At 34.9% G+C, this 12642-nt stretch overlaps 1 protein-coding gene across 1 annotated transcript in view; it reads left to right on the forward strand.

The window, feature by feature from the left end:
• Nucleotides 1-12642, forward strand: part of CSMD1 (CUB and Sushi multiple domains 1) — a 963767-nt gene that overhangs the window by 793084 nt on the left and 158041 nt on the right. The window contains exons 26-27 of the mRNA XM_054179968.1: nt 2135-2337; nt 11872-12063. Coding sequence (XP_054035943.1) covers nt 2135-2337; nt 11872-12063 — 395 coding nt within the window. The remainder of the gene's footprint in view (nt 1-2134; nt 2338-11871; nt 12064-12642) is intronic.

Consider the following 12642-nt stretch of genomic DNA (forward strand, 5'->3'; position numbering starts at 1 on the left):
TCACCCTCAGCCTGCTTGTGAGGGTGTAATGTTGGAGAGACAGTTTTGATGCTGTAAGCGCTGCTCAGCAGGAGCCAAAACACTATCATGTTCTCACCACCTGTCCAGCTACCACTACAAAGCAGAGTGCTATAAGGGCTTCTGTGGGGAAAATTAAGTTCATCTTAACCAGACTCAATACAGCTGTCAACTGTGGGTTTAAAATTCTTCCCTTGAGTCATTGTAATGCTATTCTTTTTTATGTTATTCTTGCATTTGATGTAATAATTTGTTTTGAATTGAATATCAATTCAACATTATTTCTTAAATACATTACTTTGGCAGCCATAAAGTTCCTGACACTCTTTCAGGAGTGCTCAGATATCAGACATCTTGAATTCTGTTTCAGTATGTATTAGGAACTGTCTTTTTGTCATGTAAGCTTTGATCTGATAAAAATTTGACAGTTAACTGCAACAGCAGAGAAGGTTCGTGTTATAAGGTTTTATATACAACTCTGGAGGATTTTAATTGTCCATTCCTCCTCTATTCCAATTTATCTTTATTAACATTTATAACATTTTGAATTGTGTAAGTATTGGACTTTTTCCACATAATCATTTGAGTAATAAGACATCTCAGAAGATGTTGAGATTAACCAAATTAAAGAAAAATGATGACATTTTAATAAGTGTGTACAGGACTGAGAGAGTGATAAACAGAATATAGAAACTATAGAGAGAAACAAGCAAGGAATTGGATCATGGAATCTAGAGCTTTTATTTGTGTAATGATTTATGGAAAGACAGTGGAAGGAATCAAGAACTCAGAAGAAGGAAATTAGTAATACAAGAAGAACTTATAAAATAGTTTTTCCTCATCATTTTGACATATTGACAAGAAAGATTATCATACTTTGCTGTTGATGTAAATCACTCAAGTAGAAGGAATATCAGTATATAAAAGTTCTTTAAGCTCAGTTTTGCTGTAGCAACACAGTTTCAAAAACGTAGAAATGGCAAACTCAACATATATATTTAAGCTAGTTTGTTCACTCCTGACAGGAAGTTTCAGTGAAAGCAAAAACAACTTATAATCAAGATATATAATTTATTTTATATAATTATAATGTATTGATGCTATTGTCTATAATAATATGCAAGAGATCAGTTTTATGCTCCAGTGATAGAAGTATGTGATTTCCAGTAAATAAGTTACCTCAGAATATTAGCTATAAGCTATTTCATTATTCAGTTCATGCAGGCAATAGTTTTAACTGATCACTTAGATTAGAATTTTAAAATTACAGAGGCAAAACAACAAAAGTAAATGGCAAGTTCTTCACTGTGAGATCTTTTTTTCTTCCTCTGTTTATTTTCAGTAATACCATTTCACTGAGACAAATAATGAATTCACTCTATCAGAGGTGATTTTGTCATCAATTACATTTAAATAACAATTTTCAAATCAATGATTTACAATTAATGACAAATGTAATGAAGGAACACACACAAATATTTGAAACACAAATGATTTTTTTTTATATTTACCCTTTGATATTTGATGTAGAACAGCCTCAATTTGACATCAATGCACATATTCTGACTAAAATCATAGCATTCTTGAACACCTTTCTAAATCTTATGCTTCATCTGAAAACAAATACATATCGTATCGTAAAATATTTTTATATTTTATGAATTTTGGCATAAGGAAAAGGTAGGATGATACATTTTCTGATTTATTTTTTTTATTATTTTACAGGATACACAATGCTATGCTGGCAATTTCCTGTGCTATGTAGGCTACTGTTTGGCATTTAGTTCCAGCAAATCAGTTCCCTTGGTGTCTGCATTTGAATAAAAAGAAGGAATCTTTTATGAAAACATGGAAATTATCACTCAAAATAACTTTCATAAAAATAATGTATAGAACTAGTACTATATGACTGGCAAGGATGTTTCCTGTAATCCAGGCATTTAGAGAAGAAAATAGCATCTCTTATAAGAAAAATGAGTAACTCTGCAGGACCACCAGCTCTTCTTCAGTCATAAACAGCATCACAAGGATGAGCACAGTTTGGGAATGATTGCTTGGAGATTTTTGTAATTGTGTTTAATGAGTAACATATAGTACTCCTACTTTCTCTTTGCAGTCTGCATTTTATTGTTTTTGACACTGAGGTTGCTCATGACATCTTGAAGGTGTGGGATGGGCCAATTGAGAGCAGCATCCTTCTCAAGGAATGGAGTGGCTCAGCACTTCCAGAGGATATTCACAGCACTTTCAACTCGTTGACATTGCAATTTGACAGTGATTTCTTCATCAGCAAATCAGGCTTCTCCATTCAGTTTTCAAGTATGTAAATATTTTTTAATCTCAAATTCTGTAATTATATATATTGTATATACACATTATTTTTATACATATTAACTTTCACATCATACAGCTTCCTCAGTCTTTAAACAAAAAAATACATTTGTTATTTTCTATTTTATGCAAAGAACTGTGACTAAGGAGAATTCTCTCAATTACTTTCAATGTTTAAGATTTTTTTATTTCTTGTTTTGTACAGCAACCATGTGTCTCGCATTATGTAATTAGCATTATTTAACAAGTCAGAATGGGTTTATACATGCAGAAGTTCTCTTCTGCAGAGATAGCTTTTAATGTTCCCACCAGTGCTACATAATATTTCTTTTACACTTGATGCTGGTTTCTTTTTTTTTTTGTTTTGTCACAACATTACTTGTATGAAGCATCATTTTTATGATCTTAACCACTGTTTTGTAAATGATTAAACTGAAAAAAAATATACATATCTGACCACACTGAAATAATTTAAAAAATTTACTAGTAAATTCACCCAATATATCTTCAGGTCTCAAATGAAAATGTGATTGATATTGCACTACTGATCACTATTGTAAAACTGTGTATGTGCAGTTTTTCTGTAATACTTTGATGGTACGACTGCAGAGACACTGTATCATTGGTTTTGATTTAGTCATTGCATTCTCATATGTCTATATATGACATACATAAGTGTATTTCTGCTCAGGAATGTGGGAAAACTATTAATTTATCTGTCAGTGTTGTTATTCAGAAGTAAGGGGCACTAATAAGCTTTCAGTCATTATTATTTGCATGTGAAAATGGAATTTGGAGGCTTCCTCGTCTCTAAGTAATGCATTTTACATTTACCTGTTTACTTCATTTTACTTAATTTTTCTGAGTGCTGTACCCCCTAAACCACAGGCTCTTTCATCAGCCTTAATCTACTTAGTTAAAAGTATGCAAAATGAACTAAAGACCAAGAAGATAATAAATGCTCATAAAATTGTCTACCAGTGTGCTATATAATATGCGTCATTTCATGTTGTTTAAAAAAAGCTAAATTTTATATTTGTGAAAATGGTTTTACTATGTTAGGGTTAGAAGAGACATTTTGCATGTTATAGGAAAACATCTGTAAATTTAGGCACAAATTTGTAAATGAGGAAAATACTTAAGCAGTTAGATTTGTCAACATAGTCTTTGAACTTCAGTGATACAGTAGGTAGGCAACAATTGAATGTGTCAAGGCTGAAGAACTGATTTTGTCATCTTAGCAAAATGTCTGATATATGCACTCAATGATCATGCTGGCAATTGCAGACTGGAATGAATGTCTTACTGTAATTATTTGGAATTAGTGGTCAAGAACTGAATGCCTCAGCTCAAGTAAAGGGTAAATGATATTAAAGTTTCATTTATGCTGCTTAACAAGTGGAATGTTTTACTTTTTTTTTTTTAATTGCAAGGAGTAAAAAATATGATTTAGGGAATTTGTTAAAATGTTAAATTCTTTCATCCAGAAATCAAAGCTTACTTTTTTTAATCTCCTTGAGTCAATGAGCAGGCCACTGTTGCCTTTATCTGTAAATAATTTAAACTAACAAATGTATAGCTAAGTGAGGATCTTTGCATAATGCAGATTGATCATGTGTTCAAACTGTAGGCCACTTTATAGCAAAGATACACAGAATATTGAAATTTCACTACTTGAGTAGTTTTTAATTCAGTGAATTAAAGAAGCAAGTTGCATACATTTCTATCTTGTGATTCCAGGTATAGATGTTTTATTAGATGTTCTATGAAGGTAACTGCTTAAGTTTCATGTCTTTGTGTCACCTGAAGGATTTTCAAGTGCTGTATTAATTAATGCATATATTTTATTTCAAAATTAATTATATCCAGAAAGCAAAATTCAGATGCAGAGTTTTACCAGACTGAAAAAAAACCCCTCCAATTATCTGCGCTTCTTATACTTGCAGCTTCTGTATTGGACTATGCAATTGGCATGAGTATCTACATCAATGGACATCCGCTTCTGGATACAAATGATGTATAGCTGAGAGTGTCAGGTCAAATGAACAGCTTAGAGGCAAAGTACCGAAGTGCTGACCTTCAGCTGGGGAATTTTATTTCATTATGCTGTAAATCTGTTGACTGCTTTACCTACTTTGCACTCTAAAATGTCTTTACTGCATCTCTCTAAAAAAAGGTGCTGTGAAAAGGATACTATGAGGTAGATCAGAAAATAACAACTATAAATTGCTTACTGTTGATTGTAAATGTAATTAGAGATATTTTTAATGGAAAATTTTAAGTGGATGAAGCTTGCAAAATGTTTGAACATTTTTAAAAGTGCCTTGTCTTGCCCACTCAGCTCAGCATGTAGAGCATGAGGACACGAACTGACAAGAGTGATTATGTTAATTGTAATCAGTCTAATGTTTTTCATTAAAACTTAATTGCCATTTAATCATGCATAAAAGGACAAAAAATGGAGTTCACTGTACAAAACTGACCTTTACTCTGGGGGTTAAATACATTTAAGCTATTCATTACAAGCCAGGGATGTCAACCAACTATTTCTGGTTACAAAACAAAAATTGAACACATGGAGAGTGTCAAAAAGTTTGGGATTTGGGTTCTTTATTCCACAGAAACAAAGTTACTGTCAGCATAAAACTTCTTGTTTAAGTTAACTATGAGAAAGAAGTTTTGTAACCTGGTTTAGTTCTGTCCTATGTGTCTAAGGTAAAGGCAATAAATTTCCCTCTGAAGTTGCCTTTTCCTTTTTATCAGCTATGGGTCTAGTACCACAGAATCACAGAATTGTCGGGGTTGGAAAGGACCCCAAGGATCATCTAGTTCCAACTTCCCTGCCATGGGCAGGGATACCCTTCACTAGATTTCTTGTAGGCCCCCTTCAGATATTGGAAGACTCAACACAGACTAAATCTCAAACTTCTGGACATCTAAGGGCAGATGACATGGATCCATGCATCCATAAATCTTTGCTTACGTCTTCCAGTCCTGTGCAGGTATCTCAGATAGTGTAAGGCACCATCTATGTTGAAAAAAATCAGTTTTGGCCTGAATGTTTAATCTTTGGCTATTCTAGACTCCTGAAAGTACCTGGATCTTATGCTAGTGGGTGGTCCATTGCTTTTATTCAACTGAAGCTTATTTTATTGAGAACTTGTTTACATCTGATTATATTATTGGTTTACTTAATATTTAACAAAACCAATGGAAGTGGCAGATGGTAAAAACAGCAGTGTCAGTTGCTAGACATTATCATTCTTACAGACAAGTCAGCCTAATTTTCACAATAACTAATAGTAATTCTGCCCTCACAGTCTACCCTTTTATTTTTAAACTCAGCTGTTGTAACTTAAGAGAACTGTATTCTTTTCTTTAACTAAATGATGCATTCAGAGTTCCTCAGCTGGTTTCATAGATATCGCTGCTCAAGGCTTTAATGCATCAAATGATTATTCACACTCTTCTTCTAACAGAAAAAAACATCTTTGAAAATGTCTGTTCTTAATAGTCAGATACATCTGTGATTGTTTTCTATGCCTACTTGTGGTTTTATGCCATTGTTAATTTCTCTCAGCTGTAGAATTCTGTATGCATACACTTTATTTAGCAATATACCTACCTTTCTCTATTTTTGTGTGAACAGAAAAGTTCTCTCTGTTCTTTTCTTTTCTTTTGCTAACACAGAATAACTGGCAAAAAGATAATAAAGTAGCAAAGGGCTTTTTTCCAATTTCTCTATAATGTTTCTATCTTATTAGAAGAACTTCAGACACTCTTTATGAAAACTGAGGATATGAAATGAAGGCATTTGTATAGTTGATTTAGTCCAAATCGGCTTTTCTGTTGTTTGGTTGCTCACCCAATATGTTTAAAATTTGCTTTGAAGCAAATCAGATATAAACAATGATAAGTAAAGATGCCTGACTAAATCTTTATCTTAACAAGTCATCAATTATGATAATAAAGATGAACAATTTATGCCAAACACTTAATTAGAAAAATTTTTTTGGAAATGATTGTGTATGATGTTGACACATGTATTGATATCTTATTTTGACAGAAGCCTGTCACTAATTCTGTGTTTGATAGTTCCTAATGACATTAGGCTTAATCTGACAAACCTCTTTAAGCAACAATGATTGCTTCTGTCCATTTTTATAATTCTATTTGATTATTTGTTTGTCTATAGCAATTCTTACAGTGAGTGTGTCAACTTTCTTGAGTCTTGCCTAGTGGTTTGAGCTGCCATATTTAAATATTACAAGCATTTCCTTGACAGAATCTTCATTGTGAGGATTCGTCATGCAGTTGTTCCAGTTTGATTCACAATTAAATCATCAAGGAAAAATAGTTGGCACAAAAATAACACTTCAAAAGAATATTGCTCGTGTATGATTATATATTTCCCTAAGTAAATTCTGAGTTCAAAGAAAATTACATCCATTAGGACATCTATTGTTTAATAAAAGGATACAAGGCACAGTTCAGGGTTCCCTTTTAAATTCTGTAATCTAATAATCTCACATCTGAGTCTCTTCCCTTGCTTTCTGTGATGCTATAAATGTTGCATTGCAGGCTCAAAATACCAGTTTCATATCATATATGTCCAATTTATCATTCATAGCCTGGGCATGGCATTCTCAGCCTCATACATGGTAACATTTCTTCATTGAATTTCAGTAGAACTAAGCAGAAATTAAGCTTGTAAACTTGTGAAGTTTTGGGGTTTTTTTTTTTGTTGTTGTTGGTTTTGTTTGTTTGTTTTTACTTCAGACTTAACAAAAAGAGGCTGCATTAACTTGTGGTTTTCTTTTCTTTACATTTTGGGATAATATAAGATGTTGCAACATGTGGTTGATGCAATTTATGTAGTTCTTAGTCTGTACATTTGTCTTGGTAGGGCCAAACGGGCCCAGCACAAACCTAGACATGCCCTGATGTGTTTAGACATGGTCCTCCTCTGACCCCTCTTTCCTGAAGAAGTTGGGGTAATGTGGGAAAAGGGACAAAGAGACAGGACCTAATATGTCTGGTAAACAAGTCCCCTTCTGGGGTAAGAGCACATTTACTGGCCACTGCTTCTCCCTAATCAGGCCTATGTTTCTGCCTTTTATGGCCACAGCATGGCAGAATCCCTTTTCATTGGGTAATTGCTGGCTTCAGTTGCCCTATTGGCCCAATTGAATCTCGGGCAAGATGTATATACAGGCCAATTTGTAGTCACCTCCGCCTTGCCTGCTTGACTTGCTTGCTTGAAGCTTCCTTGCCTCGAGTTGCCTTACCTCAAGATGCCTGGTCCAGAGACTGGGATAGAAGCCACGAGCCGTGCCTCAGTTTACCCAGGAAAGCCAAGAACCCATTGCTGTAATCACGTTGTAAACAGCCTGCCATCCTGCTGACGCCAGATCATCATTGAAGACCGCATGACATTCCTGCCGGCAACCGGCCGTGCTTGGTGCATGAGAGTGTTTCAAAAAGCCTCAAGGGCTAATACACAGCAGCACCCCCCTATTGGAGGTAGAACCTTTTGTGAGTAATTAATTCACTTGCCTCCTTGACTTAACAGTTCTTGTCAAGACTCCCCAGTCCATCGTTGAGTGCCATTTTGCACAAGGGAATTCTCTCTTCCTTTTACTCTTCCCAGGTTGCTTAAAGTTGTTTTATTTGCCCAAATACTGTTCATTGCCACTGTGAATAGTTATTCCAACTGTAAATTGAACCCATTTAATAGTTTTTGGCATGTTTTCATATTAATAAAAAGTTGTTAATATTTTTATTAATATTCATATTCAACATAGCTTCATTATAAATGCATATATTAATTCAGTTTCCAGTTTCTGAAATCACTGGGTTTTTTTGAAAATTGCAGATGGCAATGTTGTATCACAGCATGAACACGGCCTTTTTCATAAGCATGTAAGCAATATGTTATCACATGTCTCTATATTAATGTAGGGACTGAGAAGAGGCTGTTGTAAAAGAAGAGTGATGACAGAGGAACTGGTGATTTTTAATGTATGGATTATTTATCCATGCATGTAATCTCTACATCCTTTGGCTATTTACCCAATACCAAATGAAGCTATAGTAGACTTGTGATTTTCAAGTGGTTACAAAATGTATTTGGAATCTTGAGAACTAAAACAACTTAATATACAAGAAATGGTGATTAACAGTTAAATGACTATTAGAAGGCATTGGTCCATAGTTGGTGCATACTTGACGCGGTCAAAATAGGGAAAAAATTGTTTGCTGAGATATTGTATTATGTAACCTTTTAAGGAGAAAATGAAGTTATTCAGAGGTTTGTTGAAAAAAAATAAGTGCTAATGAGAAATTGACTTATGCTTAGAGACTTGAAAGAATTACAATTCTTTACCAGATACGCACTATAGTGATCCAATTTATAGAGTTGTTATTGTTAGTCAAATAAGAAATAACTTCTCTGAGGTCATGATCACATTTTCCTTCCCCTGTGACCAAGTATACATTTAGTAAACTTCACTAATATGGGATGTCAGGTAAATTGTCAGAGTGATGCCTGGGGAGTGCTTACAGCACTCATTAGTAGTGACAGCCATTACTTTAATTCTTGGATAGCTGCTCGTATATTCTGGTGGAAAAAAGTCCAGCACTCTTGGAAAACCTGCCATGTCTATTACTTCCTTTAGATACAAGAACCGTTCCAAGGTATGAGATGTATTATTTTTGCAATGAGAACAAGGTTAAAACATTATGAATAATGAAATGCTAAGCAAAGCTCCTGTGTTTGTATTGTGTTAATTATCATAACCTGTTACAGCCACTGTTCTGAGGGCAGCTGCTAGATGCATGCAGAGTGCATGGTTCCTTAGCTGATCAATTGCATGCTGCAAAAAACAAAACAATAACATTCCATGTGTGCCAAGAACAATTTTCTCACTTTGGCACCCTATGATTGGAACATGCTGCAGAAGCCACCTCCTTGACATGCTGGCACTTATTGGGAAAATATTTTAGCTTATGTATGTGGTTGGATTTAACTGGTTAAGTGATAACAAAGAGTATATAAACAGTCCTTCTGAGCAATACTTATTTTGGTTAGGGACTTTAGGTTAGGAATTGCTTGGGGGTTCAGGGCTGCTCGGGATTTCTGCTTCTCTTAGTTAACTAATTCTTCTGGCTAGGGTTTTGGGGTAGGGATGCTGCTAGGGTTATACTTGAGACTTACTTCTGTTAGCTGCTTCATTTGTTAAGGGCTTCTAGGGCTTCTGCTGTTAAGGACACTCTAAGACTCTGTAATGCTAGGGATTTTACAATGCAGTAGTAAAGGACTTCTGAGAGGACTTCTGAGATTCTCTGCCCTCTGCATTTCTGGAATCTTGTTGCTATATGGCAACAGGGTTCGTGCCTTCATTTGTCATCCAATGGCCCCTGAATCGGGAGCACAACAATAACCCATGAATTCATACAGATGTTTTACAGTTTCTGCGATGTCTAAGTGACCACCTATTTTCTAGAACGTGCATAAATCCATTTTACTGATCTCAAATACTGCTTCTCATTTGATCACTTTTTGTCAACCTCTCAGTCTCTTGAAAATGTACAACAGGGGACAAAAAGGAAAATAGTATTCCACTTGTACAATTTAGTGACTGCTTCAGTTTTGCAAGTGTTTAGTTGCTGTTTGTTGTACAGGTGTAGTCTTTTGGCATGGATGGAAGGTAGATGCTATTATTAATAGAGATGGTAGTAATTGAGCTCTTTTATCTTATGATAGCATTTTGGTTGTACCACTTCAGATGAACAAACAAAATAATTTAAATTAAATATTACAGTATCACAGTATCACAGTATAACTAAGGTTGGAAGAGACCCCAAGGATCATCAAGTCCAACCTGTCTCGACAGACCTCACGACTAGACCATGGCACCAAGTGCCACGTCCAATCTCCTCTTGAACACCTAATCTCCTCTTGAACACCTAATGTTTCTTGGGGTTGAAACAGAAAAAAACCTCTCCCAAAAATAGAGCAGGGAGAATGGATTGTTATCGCTAGCATACATCACTTATAAGGGATAAGGAAGAGACTGTTCCCTTCTATTTAAAACAACAGAAAGGGATTATGAATAAATAGGGGTTTTTTTTGCCTGAAATTTGTAAGGCTATACTAAAGCCAAAGTACTTGGCTCAATGTATAGAAAAGCATAGTAATTTCTTTTCCAGGGAATATGGGAAAATGTCACAGTGAAATAGGACAAGTAACAGTAACATTAGATCATCAGCCAACACAGTGGTAAAACCCAATTTTAACAATGACATATATGCTTTCACTACGTTACATTGTTTTTTCTCTAAATGCTCCTTATTGGTCTGATTATGTCTTATAGGTATCAGAGCAAAGTTGCTCCTTGAAAAGACATCAGATGTAGAGCTGAGATAATTATGAATCAGTTTAAGAATGAATCAGTTGTCTGATGTATGAATGCACAGGAAAATATATATAGTTCATATCAGGGAAAAAAAAGACAGTAATTTAGTAGTGATGTTTTAATATTTTCAAGGATTCTGCCTTGCAGAAGGGTGTGGTGTAGAAGGATTTAAAAAAATTCTTTGGTCTGGTTTCAAGTTTAGACTTGGTTGAATGAAGATGATGAAAGTGGTAGCAGGACTTACAGATACACAACTGTGTCATTAGTGGTGATTCTGAGGTTTATGGCTTCTTTTGGATTTTGCTTACAGTTCTGTTAAAGTCTTTGAAATAGGCATGTTTGGGTGGAGCAGCCTGGAGTGGTGGGAAACAGTGCTGTTTTCAGTGATTTAAGGACAGCACCCTCCAGAGAATGGACCTTCTGTTGAATACCTGAAGCCCTGGTGTCTTCCAGAAATTCATAGTGAATAGTGATATATATATATCCGCTTTCTGAATGATTACTTGCTTTAAGTCACCCAGTACTGATTGTTCTGTTCATTTTAACATTGCTATTTAATGCATTTTTTTACAAAGCAAAATCTATATCTAAACTCAGGAGACTGAACATGGATGAGATATTTGGCTTAGATTCAGTTTGTACTCTGAGTAAGTTGTTACTTGCCCCTGAAATGGGCAAACTGCTGTTTGATTCAGCCAGGTGCACAAATGTAGCATTTGCATGCTACAGAATATTAAAACTATAAAACAATGTTAATTATGTTTAGATACTCACTCTATTGTGCAAAAGGCATCAAAGTGCATAAGGTGAGGAAAGGATTTCTTTTGATGCATTAAGTGGACACACACACACAAAAAGGAAGCTTGTATTTGTTCCCAATGAAGCTGTATTTTAGACTAAGGAAACTGGCAAAAAGCCAACATAATCATGATGTATTTAAGTGGGCAGATTCTCATAAAAATAAAGAAACAAAATGCTTTCCAATGTTAACTGATGAGTAAATAATATTGCCTCTGGTTGGAATGCTTATGTAAAGTATTGTGCTTTTCATTATGGCTATTTATTATCTACGCCTTAAAGCTTTTACTTCATCATTCTGTTACAGCTTCTATTGCATCAACCTGTAATGATCCTGGGACACCACAGAATGGCACTAGATATGGAGACAGCAGAGAGCCTGGAGATACTACGACCTTTCAATGTGACCCTGGCTATCAACTTCAAGGGCAGGCTAAAATTACATGTGTGCAACTAAATAATCGATTCTTCTGGCAACCTGATCCTCCTACATGCCTAGGTAATTAGATAAAATGTTGGTTTCTAAGATTAATGCAAATCAGACTTCAAGGCATTAGGACAACTGATTAGGGGGTATGGAGCACAAGTAGTGATATTTTCCAACCTAAATGCCACTGTGACACCCATTCTGGAGTGACATGCTTCTTGTAGAACTGTTATTTTGTACTTAAAGTTACTGGTAGCCTAAGTCTCAACATTCAAACTATTTTAAAATGCAATTTTCCTCCTGTATGCTATTTTGTATACTTTGTACAGAATTAAATTGAAGATGATATTTTAATAAAAACAATTTCTTGTTGAAATTATCTCATTAGAATGGCCTTCTGTGTAATAATACAGTTACATAAACTGTGATTTATTCTGAAATACTTCTGAATTCTTCTATAGATTAAAGGCCTATTGTGTGGAAGCTGTTTTTTTCTGAAGCAGGGTGCTTGTTGGGAAAGTTAGATGCAGAGAAGGGTATTCAAGTGACAATGCTATTCAAGTAAATGACGTATATTTCCATAACATCAGAAGAGGGTAGAATCCTCTTTCATATATTTCCAGAATATCAGAAGAGCGTAGAATCTTCTTG

Source organism: Dryobates pubescens, chromosome 3 (assembly GCF_014839835.1).
Source record: "Dryobates pubescens isolate bDryPub1 chromosome 3, bDryPub1.pri, whole genome shotgun sequence".
In the NCBI taxonomy this organism is placed as follows: domain Eukaryota; kingdom Metazoa; phylum Chordata; class Aves; order Piciformes; family Picidae; genus Dryobates; species Dryobates pubescens.